Consider the following 20,677-nt stretch of genomic DNA (forward strand, 5'->3'; position numbering starts at 1 on the left):
TCAGCTTGGCGCAAAGGAGATGGGGAGAGAGGCCCTCCCCACTCAGAGCTCCACTCAGCAGCAACTGTTGGCCTCATCCAAGCCACCTTCCTCTTGGTCAAGGAAGACCGGAAGGGGGGCAGGGAACCGCTCCTCAATCAGCCACTTCCACCCCACTCCCGAGACCGATGACTGCTGTTAGCAGGACGCGCAGTGGGGCTGGGGGGGGGGGAGCATGGTGCTGACTGGTCCCAGTCACATACCTATGTTCATAATGCTATCCTTGTCTGGGCTAAAGAACAGCCAGTCATAAAACAGAGCCAGCTTGGCGTTAGAGGCAGCAACGTTGGACTGGAAAAGAGAGAAGGAAAAGGCTAGTCCACCAATCAGCTCCCATCCTCCCAGAGCCGAGGGTAGATTCCAGGGCCCACGAGGCTGTTCCGTCTTTAGAATCCAGCTCCCAGCAAGAGCTGGCCTAACCTCAGGGTGAGGAGCACACAGGCTATTATACGGGCACTGGACTGGGTTTTTCATGTATGGCGCAGTACACACGCCTAATCCTCACAAGGAGAACAGCATGGGAACACTGATCACCCACAACTTGATTGAGGTGATGTCCACAGCAGCCACAGCTGCCTTTGCTGAACAACCCAGGCACCTCCCTAAAGACCCCTAGGAAAGGCTGCTGCCTGAACCAGCACATTCCAGGAACACCATAAAACGGGGGAAGGGTGTCAGATGCTTAAGAACAGAATCACCCTAGCACAGAAAAAGTACACTGGAGGGGGTGGCGGCTCCCTTAAAGGTTCTGTGTTTGGGAAAGGAAGCGTCCAAGGCTGATGCCAAAGCTGTGGAAGTGAGCGTCTAAGGCAGCGGTTCTCAGCCTTCCTAACGCTGCGACCCTTGAATACAGTTCCTCAGGTGGTGGGGACCCCCAGCCACAAAATTATTTCATTGCGGCTTTACAACTGTGATTTTGCTACGGTTATGAATTATAATGTAAATATCTAGCATGCAGGCTATCTAATGGGTGACCCCCGTGAAAGGGTCGTTCGACCCCCAGGTTGAGAACAACTGATCTAAAGGAAGAGTCAGGGTAGTGTAATGACTTATGTCTGTGATTACAGCACTTAGAAGGCTGAGACAGGAGGATTGCTGCAAGTCTGAGGCCAACCTAGGCAGCACTCCAAGACCTTGTCTCAAAGACATAAAATAAGTTGGAGGTAACTCAGTGGTTGCAGAGCTCTTGCGAAGGGCTTGGGTCTTCTTTCAGCACCAACATGGCGACGCCCAAGCACCGGTTCCAGTTCCCCCCTCTAACCTCCACCCTCCACCAGCGCGCGCGCACACACACACACACACACACACACACACACACACACACACACACACAAAAAAAAAAAAAAGTGAGTAAAATAAAACACAAGTATGAAAACCTTGAATCTGAATAGGAAACAGCTCAAGAGAATAACTGTGGTTTCTAGAAACAACGAGGAAAAACTCAGGCCCTAGGGGTCCCTTAGGGACCCAGGTAGGCATGCCTCGAGAATCCAGACTTTTGAGTTGGGCACAGAGGTTGGCGCACACCTGGTCCCAGAACTGAGGGGCCTGAGACAGGAGAGCTGTAGCTCGAGGCTGGCCAGAGTTCCACAGTATGATCCTGTAACAGACAAGCGACCAACAGTAATGGAGAAAGACGAGGGCCTAGTCAAACCCAAGCTCAGATGAGGGCGACTAGCACTTTCTAGAGACAAAGGGAGGGGTGAAGAGCCTGAGGCATTCGGGGCCCACAGGGAAAGGTCCATTCGGGTTCAGACGGCCCTGGAGTCAGGACGGAAGAAGTCCAGGAGCATGCGAGAAGAGGCACCGTTCCCCACCCAGCCGTCTCTGCCCCGTGGTCCGGCCTTTACCGTGCATGTGGTCAGGAGCCAGCCAATGATGGCCCATCGGGGCAGGATGTCTGAACTCAGCACTTCGTTGGAAGGGTGGACTACCCCACAGATGTAGCGAATGAGGTCACAGCGCAGGGACTGACTGTCAGGGGTTGAGAGGTACTGGCGCTGGAACCAATCCTGGTATCGCTTCTGCTGGCCAAATCGCACCTAGGGAGGAGGAGTGGGGAGGAGAGTGGTGAGTGGGAGCCGGGACCGTGTCCTTGTGACAACTAAGCTCTTTGTGTCTCCAGCGCCCTCTCCTCTTGGGGACGTCCTGATCTTAACTCTCCAGCTGGCCTGGTGATCAGGGGTTCGCGCACCCCTGCAGCTGGCCTCATGACACACTGGCCTCCCAAAGCAGCTGCAGCCCGATCTGGCTGCTAATGCTCATCGCTGCTTCTCTGGCCAGAAGCCTCAGCTTTTCTCCCTTTCTGGAGCTACAGATGAATGTGAAAGAATGTTCCTGGAGAGCAAGTGTTAAGCCAGGCCACCACTGAGTACTGACTGCTTCCTGACGCAGGATGACTGAACAGGACTGTTACAAGGCGCAAACTCTCCAGGCCTGGCAGCAAGTCCTTCCCCAGACACACCTCAAATGTTTACAAACCACAACACCAGAGCCAGATGTGGAGGCCCATATCTGAAATTCCCGCACTCCAAAAGCTGATATAAGAGAACGGCCAAAAGATCAAAGATAACCGGACTACTACCCTGTCTCAAACCAGGCACCTAATAACCACACAGCAGCACTCAATGGGGCAGATCTGGAATTCTCTTCTAGTACCCTCTCAGAAAACATCAAAATAGATCAAAAAGGTTAACAAGATGCTTCCAGGTCAACACTGTGGACCAGAACTTGTGGCAGCAACAGTGGTTGAGCACCTGGAATACAGCAATGGTGGCAAAGATACTAAATGTTAACATATAGATGTGTGATGGCTAGTTTTATGGCATAAGCCAGAGTCGTTCTGGAAGACGGAACCACAGCTGGAGAAATGCCCCACCAGGCTGGCCTGTGGACAAGGAAAGCTGTGGTGCATTTTCTTGATTGGTGTGTGATTTGGCAGGGCCCAGGTCTCTGTGGGTGGTGCCACCCAGGGGCTGGTGGTCCTGGGCATTATAGAAAGCAGGCTGAACAAGCCGTGAGAACTAGCAAGTAAGCAGCACCTTCCAGGGCTCCTGCCTCCAGGTTCCTGCCCTGCTTGAGTTCCTGTTCTGACTTCCGGCAGTGGTAAACTGGAAGTGTAAGACAAAGTAACCATTCCCTTTCCAAGTTGCTTCTGTTCATGGTATTTTATGACAATAAAAGAAACCCTCACTAAGACAGTATGTATATGCTCTAAATGCGGCCTTTTCAGAGACACAATGTTGTGAAGTAGTCCAAGCTAGCCTGGAACTGGAGATCCTCGTGCCTCAGGGTCCCAATCCATGTGCCATCCCATCCCACTACAATTTGCTTTTTCTTTTCTTTCTTTTGAGACAGTCTCACTAGGTGGCCCTAGCTGGCTTTGAATACATAAAGATCTGCCCACTTCTGCTTCTCAAGTGCTGGGATGGAAATGTCAAGCGAATACCACCATGTCCAGCATTTTTTGTTACTGTTTTTCTTTAAAAGAAGACCGGGTCTCATGTAGCCCAGGCTGTCTTTGAACTTGTACCAGTCCTCCCGCATCATCCTTCTGAGTGCTGGGATTGTAGGCAGGCGCCTCTACAATTCCTTTGTCCACAAACATCCTCAGAGACAGGAAAAGCACGGTCCTCGGACATTCTTACCACAGTGCAGCCACGTTTGGAAACCAGAGACCACAGCCTACACCACAGCCTACACTGCAGACAGACACCTGGGCACAAACACTGGAAAGGCTGCTTCTAAAAACAAACTTCAACAGGGCTGGATTCTGCCTCGCTTCTTCAGCACTCTACCTCGAATGCTTCCGCTAACATTTTTTTAGGGTACTGTGCAATGTGCAGGCATAGACTGCACCAGGGAAACCCCCAAAAAGGTAAGGGACTTCGCCACTGTTGTGTGGGGGCGGTAATCCGCGGTGTCAAATCTGCAGGGAGCTCAGCTAACACCGGACACAGATCATCTCACCCGGGACGTCATGAAGAGGAGCTTCGTCTCCATGTCTGGGGTTAGACGACAGGCTAGAAACTTTCGGGATGTTCTCGACTGAAGTAGCTGCAGGATACCTGAACCAAGTGTAAAAGAGAAGTAAGAGGCCAGAGAAATGGGAGGCAGAAGAGGAAACCGCCGGGCCGGGGCAGGTGTGGTTTTGCTCACGGTCCTATTCCGTGACGTGCCCGGGAAGCGGAGCAAAGGCACACGAGCTGGCCACCGGTCACACTGACTGCGGCGCTTCCCTTCAGCCGGCCTCCCAAAGCCCGACACCCATGTTTTCATAGTTACAAGTAGATGGGAAATTCAGGGGGAAATGTGACAAGTCTGTTTTTGGTTTGTTTTGAGACAGGGTTTCTCTGTGTAACTAACAGCTCTGGCTGTCCTGAAACTCACTCTGTAGCCCAGGCTGGCCTCAAACTCATAGAGATCCGCCTGCCTCTGCCTCCCGAGTGCTGGGATTAAAGGTGTGCGCCACCACCGCCCGGCTAATCCTGGAAGTCTTAGCCAGACTTCCTGTTCCTAAGGGTGGCACTCTGAGGTCCTAGCACCAACGTGACTTAGCGGCACAGCCGTACACTGGGCAGTCAGAAAGACTGTCTCCAAATCCTGCCTGTCACTGCCTAGCTGGCCCAAGCAGGCGGCTTCATCTCTTTGAACCTCACTTGCCTGTGTAGAAGTAAAACACTCATCTTAAGGGCTATACAGATGATTAAAGGAGCTGGCACACACCCTCTGAGGAGGAGGAGCCCCGAGCAACCCAGCACATGCTTAAAGTCTCAGAGTAGCCCACAGCAGCAGCACCCTCCTGACAGCCTTCAGCGTGTGTGCGTGTGCGTGTGCGTGTGTGTGTGTACATCTGTGTTATGTGTGAGGAGGAATGAAGCTATAGAATACAAAAGGATTCTGGGAAAGTCAGACCCGAAAGACCTTGCCAGGGGAAGACACACACACACAAAGCAAACAGACCCCTGTGATGAGAGGCAGGACCATTTCTTTGTCTTCTCTATAGCTCTAGGAATCAAACTCAGCACACTGTAGGTGCTTTACCACTGTGCCACATCTTGGGAGCCATTCTTCCAGGACTAATAAGACCCTCTGCTGACTCCACCCTGTCAACCACAGTGAAGCCAGAGACTGGTCATCCATCACCCTCTCAAGGAGCTCTGGGAAGGAAGAGGATCACGGCTTTCTATCCACATTTGTGTTTTAAATTTTTCTTCCATTTTAATTTTCTGATGTGCATATGTGGACTCACATGTGTCATAGTGGGTGTGTAGAGGTCAGAGAATAACTTTGGGAGTCAACTTCTTTGCCTTCCCCCATGTGGGGTTCTGGAGACTGAATTCGGGTCATTAGGCTTAGCAGCAACGGCCTTTATGAGCCATCTTGAGGCCTTGTCTCTTTGTTTTTAATTAAATGGCAGCTGGAGGCAGGTAAGCAGGGCCCAGTCAGGAACTGTTCCGTGGCCTGCCATTCCCATGCCCAGCTGTACTCGGCCAAGTGTGTCCTACCTCAAGCTTTCTCTGATTAAATCTCTCCAACAAACCTCCAGCCCTTCAAATCCACTCAAAACAACAAGGACAAGGCCAGGCGGTGGTGGCACACACCTTTAATCCCTGCACTTGGGAGGCAGAGGCAGGCGGATCTCTGTGAGTTCAAGGCCAGCCTAGGATACAGAGTGAGATCCAGCCAGAACAGGCTCCAAAGCTACACAGAGAAACCCTATCTCAAAAAAACAAAACAAAACCAAACCCAAACAAACAAGGGCAGGGCACACCCAGGGGCTTACTCACCTGTAAACTGAGGACTCAAAGCCTGAGGGTTATGGATGATATCCTTCCAGAGCAGTTCAAATTCTGGTATCCTAGCAACATTCTGAAGTAATCTTACAAGGTCCCGGCCAATCATCAAACATTCCATGAACTGAAAGGGAGGGAGGATGGAGAATGGGGAGTAGGAAAGACAATAAAAACATGCATTGTTCACCTTCTAGATGGAGGACAAAGTATAGCGCGTTCTATGGAGGGGAAAGATGGCTGAAGGGACCATGACACGATTCCTTCCGGAGTCAAGGGATTGGTTGTGCGGCTGAAACTGGGGACCACAAGAAAGAGGGGAGCCCTGCTGACTCTCCCATCAATCAAGCACCCTCTCCATTTGAAGTTGCTTTGATTCAGTTCAAGGGAACCAAATTCCAAAAGTATGGGACTGGGGAGCAACACCCCACATATCCTACCCCAACGTTCTGTCCAACAGAAAAGACAATTTGTAATGAAAGAAATGATCTATATATCTGTGTGGTCCAAACAATATTGATTAAAAGCATGTGCCTACACAATTATGTGAATATATTTCTAAGATTTTTGAGATACTGTTTCTCTGTGTAGCCTTGGCTGTCCTGGAACTTGCTCAAACTCATAGAGATCCACCTGCCTCTGCCTCCCACAGTACTGGGATTAAAGCGAGTGCCATCACCAACTGGCTTTGAAGTTGTTTGTTTTTTAAGATTGTGTAGCCCTGGCTGTCCTGGATTTCACTCTGTAGACCAGGCTGGCCTGGAACTTACAGAGATCCACCTGCCTCTGCCTCCTGAGTGCTGGGATTGAAGGTGTGTGTGGGCCACCACATCTAGCAAGATTTACTTTTATATTATGTATATCAGTGTTTTGCCCACATGTGCCCACAGAGGCCATTAACAGAGTGCTAGATCCCCTGGAACTGGAACTGCAGATATCGGTGAGCCACCACGTGGGTGTTGGGAACCAAATCCAGGTCCTCTGCAAGAGTGGCATCTGATCTAACTACCGAACTTTAAAGTTTTACCTGATAGTGCTTTTAACTTAAATTTTCTTATGTGGCCGGCCAGTGGCCTCATAGTAGCTTAGATTTAGGATATCTCTCTTGGGAGAAACTGTAGTAAATAATTCATAATCCACACAAGTAAACATGTCAATTACTTCCGGGTTAGGTGGGGCTGATGTAACAGTAGGCATACAAGAATAGCTGTGTTGTACAACGACGTAAACCGAAACTGACCAGAAAAACCCTGGATGCCAGCATTATGAGTGACGTTTTTAGGAGCAAGGGGTATTCCATGCCAACTCCCTGTCCTTTACTTCTGAGCTGTCTAGGGATGATGAAAATACCACATCTAAACCACCTGCACCTCCAACAAGGGATCTCTGGCCCAGATGCATAAAGGCCATTGGGATACCACATCTAGATATCACTTCCTCATACTGATGTTGTTCTGTTCCCTCACCCGTTCCCGAAGCAAGGAGATACAGAAGTCAACTTCCTTCTGCCGAAGGGTCTGGAGCTGGGCAGTCCCATGGTGGTCCACGATCAGTCGGAGGTATGTGTACACAGCCATGGCGATGAGGATGCTGCTCTTCAGGACCCACTCCCTGCAGGAAGGGAAGACACTGCACCTACCTCCTGCCTAGACCCACTTGCTCCACTGGCCTGCACCTCAAACTCCTCGGATGTGCACACACTGAGAATGGCTTCCATCTTTTGAAGGTTTTCTCAGGTGTTATTAACTAACTACGAGTTGACTAAGGTAAAGGTAACTAATTTTCTTTACTAGAAAAATGCCCAACAAAGGTAGGTGCTGAATGAAATCAACCTCTTCTAACAAAAGCATTTTCACAGCTGCCAATTAAAAACTGTTTGTTGACTCATTCATCCACCACGGCCCATCATATGCGAAGCGGTGTTAGATGAGGCACGAACAGAGGCAAGCTGCGTTTCTCCTGCTCAGCTATGGAGCGTGTTTTCTGTGTCAGTAATTCTCTTAAGTGTGACGCAAGGGCCTCTGGGGAATTCCAGGACCCTTTCAGGACCCGGAGTTCTGAGAACACACTGTGCTAGCCCTCGATCGAGCTTATTATAGTCAACCATGCCACAAACCTTTCCCTGGCTCTAGCCACCAACCCCACCCTCAGATAATGAGTCACCTGCCCGAAACCCTAAACCAAAGTCTGGGAGGTTGTTGCAGGGTGGGGGTGGGCGTGCGACACCTGAATTTAGACGGTAAAGCCCACTTTTCCGGAGTTTTAGATTTTCCCTGGAAAACAGTGAGGAAAGCATGATCTGTTCCAAAGGGGCACCGGGAAGCCACAGTGGGGAGGTTCCCAGCATCCTAAGGCTGCCTCCAAGTGCCAAGTAGTTTGTAATTGCTTTGACACCCCTGCTGGGAGGCAGAGAACTGGAGGAAGAGGTTAATTACTACAACCAGGCAACATCCTGGTTCAGGAAAAGTAATCAAGCCACTTAATTAACTGAAAGACTATGGCTTTTCTTTTCTTTTGTTGTCTTCTTTTCTCTTTTTCTTTTGGGTATGTGAGTCGCTTCTGTTTTTTGAGACAGGGTCTTGCTAGATAGCCCAGGCTAGACTTGAATCCACAGTAATCCTCCTGCCTCAGTCTCCCAAATGCGAGGATTACAGGCATGCACTACAATGCCCAGCACTGTCCTGTTTTCACAGAATGGAAATGCTACTCAAGGACACATACTTCCTTTTACCCCCACATCCCTAAAAATACTTGGAAAGGTCAGGTAAACAGGATGGTAAGCTAGAACACATTTGAAATGCCAAGGCAGTCCCTTTCACCACAAATGTGAAGGGGCTGGGCAGCAAGGCGCTGCTAGGTGACCTGCATGGGAAATTCAGCTCTAAGGGATGACGGACAGAATCTGACACCAGGAACAGAACGAGAAGATCACTTCTGAGGAGGACTCCTTCCTAGCAGAGGGGAGGACAAATCTGACCACGAGGATGGAATAACGAGGAGGAGAGGGAGATGGAAGTGAGGCCCTCTAGCCAAAGGGAGTCGAGAAACAAGAGATCTAAAGAGAAGCAGAGGCCTAGGTAAGAAACTGCTAGAAGCCCCATTGCTAGTGATGACACCAGCCCCAGGCCAGCCGCAGAACTGCGCTCGGGGCACTAGGTGGCGCTGCACAGCAGGCCTGGACAGAGCATAGCTTTGATTATGAAGAGAACCATGTTTTAAACTGAAACAAATATGGACAGTATTAGGCCTCTTAGTCATTTGACTATTGGATGTCCTTACTCTGAAAGAGACGCTAGAATTAAGTGAGGCAGAAACTGGGAACACAGGCCAAGGTGAAGCCATAAGCAAATTTACATAATAGAACAGCCCTCCCACCCTCCCCAGGCCGTCACTTTGATGGGGAAGAGGAGCCAGAAAGTCAAACGTGCCCCTGTATCACCTTCTAGGAGGAGTCTCTGCTCTCTATTACTTCTTCACCCACCCTGGGCCATTCCAAAAAAGAGCATGTGCTGGACTGAGAAGCTTGGAAGGGAGATGAGGTACCTCCAGGCTCGAGTGGTTGGCTGGCCCCCTCTACTGAGCTCATTTTCCCCCAGCTCCCCCAAAATATAAACATTCCAAGGAGGTCTGGGTCAAAAATAAACCCTTATCAGATGAAACCAGTTTTTCCTGGGCTCTGAGATATTTCAGCAAGGTCCCTCTTTCCCACTCCTCATCCCTTGGGACACTGTGGCATGAGTCCTTCCATCTGCCACCTTCCCACTGCATCAGAGTACCCTACAGCCACGAGCCTTCCTTCCCATGTCCCATACTCACACCCCTCACGGCCGTATCTGGTCTTGCCCCACCCTTCACGGTAGACTCTACCTCTGCTCCGTCAGGATATCCAGAACACTTTCTGCCAACCAGATATTTTTGGCTGTAACATCGCCACCTGATGTCAAGGGGATGGGAGGGGGAAGAATCAGAATACAGTAGCTCTGATTAGCAACTCAGCTAATCGAACCAACAAACCTCTTCACTCATCCTGCCGGTCCACCCAGGTATCTCACCACCACTGCCCTGAATGCTAGAATAACCTCTCTCTCTCCTTCCAGGCTTTCAAGGTTTCCCCTTTGCCTTGAGAGAAAGGAAAAGAATGCTCTGATTTTCTAGAACTGCTACTTTACCAGAGCCGATATTTTCCTATCCACCAGGAAATGCAGAGGGAATGCTTTGTCCTTGAAAAGTAATGTCTCAGACAAACTGAAGCCCCAGTTGAAAAGCAAAATGTGCACTGGGGCCTAAGAGATGCGGGGAGCTGGCACAGCAGCCGTCTAGTGTCCGGGTGTCAGGGCGGGATTCAGGATCCTGACAGGCTAAGGGGCGGGTGTGTGTGTGTGTGTGTGTGTCTGTGTGTGTGTGTGAGTGTGTGTGTGTGTGTGTGTGTGTGTGTGTGTGTGTGTGCGCGCGCGTTATTTCTAGACACCAGTCTTTGGATCTTGCTACTGAACTTCCTGGAGCAGAATTAACAGGCAGTGTTGCCAGACAGCCACGCTGGGATGAGAAGTGGGGCTGGGGTGTCAACGAAAAGGAGGTGCCGAGAAAGAGTAAGAATACACAGCACACCAATGTCACACACCGCCCCGGGTCTCAGGGAAAAAATTCAGTGTTCACATAGTCATATCACAACCACTGGGGGCCGTCCACACTGAGCAGGGATCTCAGTGTTAGAGAGAGCCCTAAAGAGAGGCAAAGCACAGCCAGGTATGATGGTGCAGGCCTGTACCATCGGCGCCGAGGACGCTGACGCAGGACTGGGAATGTGAGGCCAGCCCCGGGCTACACAGCAAGACTTTTTTCATTTCAAAAAAGGGGAGGGGGGAGAAAGGGTGAGTGGAGTTGAGCATGGTACATTGTAGTGGTAGAGTGCTTGCCTAAACATATGAGGTCTTAGGTTCAATTCTCACCACCATAAGAAACAAAACAAAAAGACAGGCACCAATGGGCATTGGTGAAGCAGAGCTGCAGGTTGGCCTCGTTTTTATCTATCATTAATACTTTGTTTGCTTTCTTGTTTTTAACAGGAAAACAAAACACAAGCGATCTCAAAAGCAGAAGAGATGGCTTGGGCAGACCTTTCCATAGTCAATATTTCAGACAGAAGTCATTGATGCCAAGATTAAAAAAAACCCTAAATGTCAGGGACTATTCTGTGACACTGTCCCTCAGACTGGCCCTCGTCAGTTGCCAAAATCACTAGGGAGCCAGTGTTTAGAACAGGGGTGAAGCCAGGGAAAACAGAAAGGCAGAGAGCACATGGCTTCCTTCTTTCTCACTGCCTCCTTCCTGATCTAGAAGCTCCTAACTCCAGGGTGGTGACTGGCTAATAGAGCCAAACACCTGGTCAGGTCTTAATTTAGCAGGAAAGAAATGAAATCAAGACAAGACTCATTGATTCATAAGCCCCCTGTGATTTTTCAATCCATTTTTTTTCCTGCAACGTATGTGGCCAGAAGATGTCTACATCAGGGTCCAAGACCCCATCCATCAAGTTCCGTAGGTACTTAAGCATCCTCCGTTGTCTAGGCTTATCTCTGGGCTCCTTCCTTCCCTTTCCTCTTCGCTCCTGCCAACAAGCTTACCTGCAATCTGCTTCATAAATGTCATGCAAACGCCGTCAGCTCCCAGAACGCCACTCTTCACCAGTTCCCGAACCAACCACACCAACTACAGGAGAGGAAAAGACATACAGAGCAGCGATGTGAGTCTGAAAAAGTGGCTAACTGAGTCACCTACAATTTAGGTGCACAGTAACAGCTGCAGCCCACACCCTCTCCCTTCAGGACCCACCTCCAGCCTATACCACTGAGCTCGGCTCTTTTCTTGTTTGGGGCTGGAGACTGAACCCTTCCATGTGCATGCTAAGCACATGCTCTATCCCTGAGTTACACTCCAGCCTTCCTCTTCTTTCTTTTTCTGGCCTTACCTGAGTACGACAGGTATCTTGCAACTTCAAATACTTCTCCATGAGTATCTGGTTGATCTTGTTCAGGACAATGTTCATACCATCACGACTCACCAGAGCCAAGTCCCGGTAACACTGTGAGAAGTAAGGCTTGTGAGCAGCCAGCAAGCTAAGACCTTTTCCCCACAGTCACCCGGCCAACCCCAAGCCAGCCAGTCTCTTCAATAACAACAGTGGGATACTGAGTGGCAACAGAACACATTGCATTCTGGACTCTTTCCTCTACACGGCTTCTCCATTCCAAAACTGCCCTCCGCTCTGCCTCCTGGGTTAGGGAAAAGGACTAAAAGATTCTCTAATAAGGCAAGAAAGCCTGCTGGGCACAGCTCCTGGTCCTGTCCCTGTCCCCCAACCTCCCTTTTCAGGAAGTGTCACACTGTTTGATGCCACAAGCTGAGCAAACCCAGGTGGGAGCCATCTGCGTTTCATCTGCCAGTGAAAGGTCACTGAAAATGGGTTTGGGTGAAAGTCAAAAAGAAACCCAGAGGTTTGTAGACTTGCTGTAACCCAGTCAGATGCAGCAGAGGGAATATTAAGGGACGAGGGTCTGGGAAAAAAAAACAGAAATAAAGTTGAACTTTCTTAGCTTGATATAGTGGCACATGCCCAAAGCCCAGCATTTGGGGGTTCAGGGAGGGGAATCACAAGTTCAAGGCCAGCCTGAGATACAAAGTGAGACTCTTGCTTAAAACCAAAACCAAACACTTCCTTGTTTGTTTCAGACAGAGCCTTACATGGTAGCTCAGGCTGTCCTGGAACTCACTATGTATGGCAAGCCTTCTGTCTCAGCCTCCTGAGATTACAGATATGTGCTAGTGCAGCCACTCAAGGCCGGACGTGGTGCCGCACAACATTTTTTTTAATGACTGATTTATTTTTATTTTATATGCACTGGTGTTTTGCTCACATGTATGTCTGAGGGTATAGGGTCACCCAGAACCGGAACAACACAGCTGTGAGCTGCCATGTGGCAGATGGGAATTGGACCCAGGTCCTCTGGAAGAGCAGCCAGTGCTCTTAACCACTGAGCCATCTCTCCAGCCCTGGTGGTATACAGCTTTAATTCTGGCACACAGGAGGTAGAGGTTCCAGGCCAGTCCGGGCTACATGGAGAAACCTTGTCTCAGGGGCAATAAACAAAAGCAAACAAACAAAACAAAACTTTTAACCCAGAGACTGAACTCTGAACTTGTCTGAGACAGAGGAATTATCAGGCTTTGTATGGCTAGGGCTTTTACCCACTCAGGCAGCTTGCCGACCCCCAAACATGAACTTTATTAGACTTTTCTCTTGAATGCCAAGTTTTGAAAGGGGGGGGGTCCCTGCAGCATCCTCAGCCCTGGGTGGAGGAAGTGTATAAGTTTCTTCTGAGTCACTGCTTCCCTTTCCCTTAGAGCTTTTCCTACCCTGCCTCTCCATCAATGAGGTCAGGCCTTAGGGAAGCTCATTAGCTGCCTCCCCCACCTGCTGAGTTCTATCCTGGCAGGGTCCCAGCCAAAGGGCAAAACTTCAGTGGAGAGCTTCTGAGCTAGACAGAAACATCAGAAGGCTGGGTGCAGAGACGGCAGATGAACAATAAACCAGGTGGTGGCGCTCACCTTTAATCCCAGTACTGGGGAGGCAGAGACAGGTGGATCTTAGTGAGTTCGAGGCCAGCCAGGGCTACACAGAGAAACCCTGTCTCAAAAAAACAAAAACAAAATAAAGCCCCCACCACCACCAAAAAAGATTAACAATAAGTCGGGTGTGGAGATTCCTGCCTGTCCTCTCAACACTTGGGCAGGAAGGAAAATCAGGAGTTCAAGACCATCCTCAACTACACAGTAAGTCTGAGGGCAGTCTGAGCCACATGAGGCCCAGCCAAGAAAGAAAGGAAGGGAGGAGGCAGAGAGCGAGAGAGAAAAGAAAGAATGACGTCATGATCGCGACACAGGGCGGGACCCTAACCACTGATATTTGCACACCTGCAATGGTGGTGCCCGCCTTTAGTCCCAGCACCCGGGAGGCAGAGGAAAGAAGATCTCTGAGTTCGAGGCCAGCCTGGGCTACAGAGCGAGTTCTAGGACAGTCAGGGCTACACAGAGAAACCCTGTCTCGAAAAACAAAAAAACCAAAACCAAAACCAAAAGCAGATTCCATGCCTTTTTTATGAGGGCTTTTTGTTTCTTTTTGTTTGGATGCTTTTTATCTTAGTGATTTTGTTTGTTTGTTTGTTTTGATTTTCATTGTGTGTATGGGTTTTTATTTGTATGTTTGTGGCAGTTTTTTTGAGATAGGATCTCTCTCCATAGTCCTGGCTGTGCTGGAACTCACAGAGATCCCCCTGCCTTTGCCTCCCAAGGGTTGGGATTAGTCATGTGACACCATGCCCAGCCATCATTTCTGTAGTTTTGTTTTTGTTTTAGAGAGAGAGCTGGGGCAAGAGTGCTGGATGGTGGTGTCACATGACTTTAATCCCAGGACTGTTTCACAGAAACCCTGCCTCAAAACCAAACCAAACCAAACCAACAAACAACAAACAAAATAGAGAGAGAACACAAAAAGTTAGGTGGGGAGGGGGATGGGGAGGGGAGGAGTTGGAGGAGAGGACAAATAATCAAAAAAAAAATTGAAGAAAAAATGAGCAACAATAGTAATAGCCAACACTCACCGACGGCAGCGTGAACTTTGTCTATGTTACTGCACTGGGTAAATCTAAACCCCTTTGAAACAGATGCTAGTTATTGTCTTTGTACAGGTGAGGAAGTAGCCACAGGAAGAGGGAGGGGGGAGGGGGGAGGGGAGGAGGGGAGAGGAGGGGAGGGCAGGACAGGGCAGGACAGACAGGACAGAACAGGACAGGGGAGAGGAGACAAGAGTTTGGGGAAAACCAGCATTAAACCCAGGCAGTGATCATATCTATAATCCCAGCTACAGCATGAGATCTCATCACAAAACAGACAGACAAATCCAGGCAATCTAATTTCAAATACTATGCTTAACCACCTCAAAAACAAATATGAAAACTAACTAAAGGAGACAAGACCGCCAGAGATGGAGGGGAGAATTACGACAGCCTGAAGGTACTCCATTTGCAAACTCACCCACCCTAAGCGTTCCAAGTGTGGTCCTCACTACCAACAGCTCTTTGGCCTTAGTGGGATGGGGGCTCTAACAAGATTTGTTCTCATCATTCTCCCCGCCTCTTCTGCCCTCAAGTCTAACTGCTCTGATGAAAAAAATATCAACAGAGATTCTTCATGTGCCACAAATTTCTCATACCCAAAGGAGAATTTATCCTGACTCTATCTAGGGGGTAGACTGTTGAGAGATTAAGAACAAAAACCACAAGGGAGTGAGCACAAGACAGGCGGCCCAGTTCTGCTGACATACTGGTTATCAAAGTGGAAGAGTACATTCTGGAGACTCCTCACAGGTAAGTCACTGAATGTCCTAAAGAAACGGGAGGGAGAGGGAGAAAGAAAAACCCGTGCTGAGCTAACCACATCAGAGCCTTGTCTGCTCAAACGAAAGGAGAATACCAGAAACATAGCCCAGACTCAGGACAGGGAAGGAGGGCCAATTTTTCAGGAGGTATGAGGCCAGACGAAGAGCCGTGATACTGTCTGCCTAATTCCACCTTCCACCAGGGATCTTTATCGGTTGTAACCGCTGATAACATGGCAGCTGGGTACCCACAGTACCATGTGCCCTACGCTGCCAGCTGTCGGAACCTCTGTGCCAGCTTGCTGACTGCTTTGGAAGAGAAGCAGATGGGAAGAAAAACGAAAACAAAACAAAACACACAAGAGCAGCGATCTCAGACAAAAGAAAAAGGACAGGGTGGTAGAGAGAGAGGCAGCGTCAGCCTGGCCCTGCCGAGGACAGTGACCCAGCAGCTCCAGCCTTCCCCAGACCACCCGCAATGAGAGCCTAGACCAAAGCCTAGGAATGAGTCTAGGAACATCTGAGGGAGAGGGACTTGGGCACGGATGCCAGGGTTTTTCGGATGCCAGGGTTTTTCCAGTTAACGTTTTTCATTGATGAAGAACCTGCAGAGGTGAGATCCCAGCTTAGCCTCCGTTCATCACATCAGCCCTTACTCCAGATACTTAGCTCAGACCCCAGATAAATAAACTCAAAAGGTATAAAGCATCCATCTAAGAGTTGCCAGAGGGAGGCGTAACTGGGATGAAGTTCAGCCATGCCTACTGTACTCTCCATCAATGCCTTATCTGCATTCTCTTTTTAAAATTACTATCGCTGTGCATACACCGTGCTGTGCATGCACATGCTACAGGCACATGAGAAGACAACTTTCCGGAGTTCTTCTCCCTTTGATCTGGGGACCAAACTCAGTCACCAGGTTTACAAACAAACGAGTTTGGCTGCTGAGCCATCTTTCGGGTCCCTTACCTGCAACATCTCTAGCTCATCTGTTTCACCCACCTACCCATCCACTGACAAGTTCCTAAGAGCTGATCCTAACTCCTGAGCTTGCTTACCACCGTCCAGGCCTCAGAAGCTCCCAACTTACTCTTCCCACCCAAGATTCTTGACTCAGTTTCCACAACTATCTTTATCATCCATGCTTCATAACTCTATGCCTACAAGACCCAGGAACAAGTAAACCTTAAATCTACCCTGGATTTCTGTGCAAAGGCAAAATTACCCCCCCCCCCCAAAAAAAAACCCTAGAAAACAGTCTTCTTGCTTAAGCTAAACTCTAAGACAACACATTAAGACCCGTCCTTGTCAGCAGCTCCTGCCAGGAACTTCTGCCCGAAGCAGAGAAGGGTCAAGAACTGGGCAGACTTGCCACTAATTCTTCCGCCAGTCTGACCCGGCTCAAGTGTCCAAATGACTCACTACTGACAGGTCCTCCCTCATCTAAGACTACTGTATCGTGCTTGCCTAAAGAGGTCTGACCTAGGCACCCGCAGGTAGCGGATTTACTTAGACACCTTCAGCACATGGACATGAACCTGTGCAGCTGCCGTCAGTTATGAAACCCAAAACAAGATGGTTCAGCTCCCTTGGGAGCACGGGCCTGCCACCCTGCAAACAAGGAGAAAACTCCAGTCCTCACTAGACTCCGGGGGCCACACTCATGGCACAACATACACCGACGCTGCAGAACCTGTGGCCTCTCACCAAGCCGGGCAAGAGAAGGGAGACAGCGGTCACAGCCTGCTCCCCTCCCAGAAGCTCACTGATTGACCCTGGCAGACTCAGACCTCACCTTTCCCAGAAGGCGAGGCTAATCTGCACTGAGATGACTTCCACCTTATTGTTTTGTTTGTTTGTTATAGGTAAGGTCTTATGTTGTAATGCAGGCTGGCCTGGAGCTTATTTTGTTATTTGTATGTGTGTTTGCCTGTACAAGTTTATGTACACCATGTGTGTGCCATGCCTTGGAGGCCAATGAGGGTGTCAGATCCCCTGGAACTGGAGTTGCAGGCAGTTGTGAGCTGTGATATGGATTCTGGGAACTGAAGCTGGGTCTTTGGTAAGAGCAGTGTATGCTCTTAACCATTGAGCCATCTCTCCAGCCAATTTTTATTTTATTTTATTATTTATTTATTTGTTTGTTTGTTTGTTTGATGTGAGACAGGGTTTCTCTGTGCAGCCCTAGCTGTCCTGGAACTAGCTCTGTAGCCCAGGCTGGCCTCGAACTCACAGAGATCCGCCTGCCTCTGCCTCCTGAGCACTAGGATTAAAGGCGTGCGCCACCACTGCTCAGCCATTTTTTTGTTTGTTTTTTTGTTGTTTTTTTGAGACAGGGTTCCTCTGTTTTTGGTTTTTGGTGCCTGTCCTGGATCTCACTAGATCTCTGTAGACCAGGCTGGCCTCGAACTCACAGAGATCTGCCTGGCTCTGCTTCCCAAGTGCTGGGACTAAACCACTGCCCGGCCCACCCATTTTTTATTTCTAAAAATCTACTTATTTATTTAACTTACTGGCTTGGTAGTTGGTATGTAGCTCTAACTGGCCTTGAACTCAGGGCAATCCTTCTATCTTAACTTCCCAACTACTGATCTTACAGGCATGTATCACCATGCCCAGTTTAGTTGGGGTAGCGGGAACTGGGGCTCAAACCCAGGGCCTCACACTGCTACACAGCACTAACACTGAGCTACATCCAATCAGATTTTTTAAAAATTTTATGTTGTGTGTGTGTGTGTGTGTGTGTGTGTGTGTGTGTGTGTGTGTGTGTGTAAGGAGGGGGGAGAATGAATGAACTGGACACCTTTTGGGAGACTGTCCCCTCCCTCTACTATAGGTCAGAGGATCAAACTCAAACTCAGGTCATCAGGCTTATGTGGCAAGTACATCTGCCAGCTGAGCCATCTCACTGGCCCTTAAATCCGATTTTAATTACAATACCTATAAAAATACATACTAGAGGAAATCAAATCACAGCCCTCACTTATCCACCTTCATCTTTGCCAGCAAGGTCTTTAAAAGCAGGGGAGCTCCTATTACTGCTTGGCACCACCACACCAATGTCATCCATTTATCTCTAAAAATCCGGGTGACACATTCACTGAGATGAAAACCCCGTGTGTGAGAGGCCGAGGGGAGGAGCTCTAGGTCGGCCTGGAACATGTCTCAAAAGGAGAAAGAAGAGAAAGGGGAAAAGCACAGATGGAATTCTACCTAACGAAGTTCAAAATGACTGGTCTTTCTCCTGGGGAAGCAAGACCACGTGAAGAACTACCGTCCAGTCCTTCATCTTCACAGGCACCAGCTGGCATCAGAGAAGTATGAACACAGCAGGTCCCCACATCCACACATGCTTCACTGATACAAGCATCTCTGCCGGGTACCAGGAGCACCCTGTCTGTATCCCTTAGAATGAGACTCCTTTGGTTATCCCTGAACAAGTGGCAACATGGCTAGGTTCCCAGGTACCTTGTGGAGGAGCTGCAGTCTAGAGGGAGAAAGCTACAGAAGCCTCACAGGGTTCGGACACACGAAACGAAACAGATCAACGGATAGAGCAGAGTACTACAGCAGGCCAACGGCGCGTCTAATTCCCTCCACGCCAGCTGTGCTCAGGAAGGGCCAAGAACCAGTCCCCTCACTCTTCACATCTGTCACTGGGGTCCAGCCGGAGTCCAACCTGAACCGTTATGCCCAGACTCAAAAGATACAAAGTTGCTGGAAAGGAGCTCTCTGGAGAAAGAGAAGACTTAATTTATAAAAAGAACAGAATCCAGAGAAACTATCCCGCTGGTCCTGAGCCTTGGCGGAGCCTCTTCTGTCTATGAAAAGGCCAGGCTGGTTTCCGGCAATACTCATTAGGAAGTCAGGCTCCACTGTGCTCTGGTGTTTTCTTAATCATTACATTAAGTTATTTAATCTAAAGGTTACATGCTACAATTTTAAGGCTGTTTTCTGTCTGTTCTTCTGGGTAAGAGCTCTCACGGGCTTGGCTGTCCTTTATCTTCTTCCATCCCCCAAATTAAATGCCAACCTTTGAGCTTCGTGTCTTACACCTGAAACTTAACATTCATGTTATTCTTATTCTCCTAACTGCTTTTACGTGCCTTTCAGCTTTAGATAACCTGGAGTTAGGAAGGACTCCAGCCAGAGACTAATGAATTCACTCAGAGTAAGAAGGGACTTGAAGCCTGGCGGCGGCGGTGGCAGCAACGGCGGCGGTGGCGGTGGTGGCGCACGCCTTTAATCCCAGCACTCAGGAGGCAGAGTCAGGCGGATCTCTGTGAGTTCGTTCGAGGCCAGCCTGGTCTACAGAGTGAGATCTAGGAAAGGCACAAAGCTACACAGAGAAACCCTGTCTCGAGAAAAAAAAAAAAAAAAAGAAGGGACTTGAGATCACATCTGGAGGACAAGGTGATTCAGCTCTTGTCAAGAGTGTGACGCCACTTCAGTTAAAGGGTAAAGGTCCCATAGATTTATAAGGACCCAGGGAAGAAGTCGCCTTACCTTCTGGGCTTGGGCGGGTTCAGTGAGGACAAGAGTAAACAGGCCTAGGCAGATCTCTTCATGCTGGGGGGGGCCTTTGCACACCTGGAAGGTCAGAGGAAAAAAACGAAGTTGTCACTTACATGTAGCAAGTGCAAGCACAGTTTCTCCTAGAATTCTTGGGACTCTTGAGTAACATTGAATGGAGAAAATCAACTCTCAAATATGATGGTATCCTTCTCTTAAAAGGAATGAGGCACCTATTTCAGGAGATAAGGAAAGGGGAAATTTTACTGCTTCCTCTGACCACCTGAAGCTAGAGCCAGAAAATACAAGAGTGCTTCCTTCAAGTGGGAACAGCAGAGGAGCTGCGGAAACCCTGCAGTGGAGACACATCTGCTCCAGTCACGGCCACAGGCAACCACAGAACCCCGGGGACTTCAGCACAGCGATGATGACACCTGGTCATTTGTGAGTGGTACCTAAGCACTCACTCTGAGAGTCTTCTCATTCTAACTATTCTTTACGTCAGACTACTTTTTCAGTTAACATACTAAATAACAGGATTCACTACAGGATTTTCACACATATTTCATTATTTAATTTTTTTTTAGTATTACCTAAGATGTATATGGTATTGTATGTGTGGATAATACATGTGTGTCTTGTATGCATATGTTCAAGGAGGCCCGAGGTAGCTGACGGGTGTCTTCCTCAATCTCCACCTTTACCTTTTGAAATAGGGCTTCTCACTAAGTCTGAAGCTCATAGATTTGGCTAAGCTGGTCAGCCAACGAGCTTCAGGGAGCCAACTGTTCCCACCACCCTTCATTCCCAGGCTAGGGTCACATGCATTACCCAGGACCCACGCAGGGATCGCCACGCTTGTTCAGAAGGCACTTTACTGACTGTGAGCCGTCAACCTAAG

General features: G+C 49.1%; 1 protein-coding gene across 2 annotated transcripts in view; it reads right to left on the bottom strand.

Moving 5' to 3' along the window:
* Ints3 (integrator complex subunit 3) overlaps nt 1-20,677 on the bottom strand; it is a 60,367-nt gene that overhangs the window by 11,343 nt on the left and 28,347 nt on the right. For both annotated transcript variants that reach the window (XM_076574481.1, XM_006976253.4), the window contains 9 exons: nt 19,771-19,854; nt 11,800-11,913; nt 11,456-11,540; nt 9,699-9,765; nt 7,298-7,442; nt 5,829-5,958; nt 4,009-4,106; nt 1,890-2,081; nt 243-330 (listed from right to left, as the gene is read on the bottom strand). In XM_076574481.1, coding sequence (XP_076430596.1) covers nt 243-330; nt 1,890-2,081; nt 4,009-4,106; nt 5,829-5,958; nt 7,298-7,442; nt 9,699-9,765; nt 11,456-11,540; nt 11,800-11,913; nt 19,771-19,854 — 1,003 coding nt within the window. The remainder of the gene's footprint in view (nt 1-242; nt 331-1,889; nt 2,082-4,008; nt 4,107-5,828; nt 5,959-7,297; nt 7,443-9,698; nt 9,766-11,455; nt 11,541-11,799; nt 11,914-19,770; nt 19,855-20,677) is intronic.

This window comes from Peromyscus maniculatus, chromosome 6 (assembly GCF_049852395.1).
Source record: "Peromyscus maniculatus bairdii isolate BWxNUB_F1_BW_parent chromosome 6, HU_Pman_BW_mat_3.1, whole genome shotgun sequence".
NCBI lineage: Eukaryota > Metazoa > Chordata > Mammalia > Rodentia > Cricetidae > Peromyscus > Peromyscus maniculatus.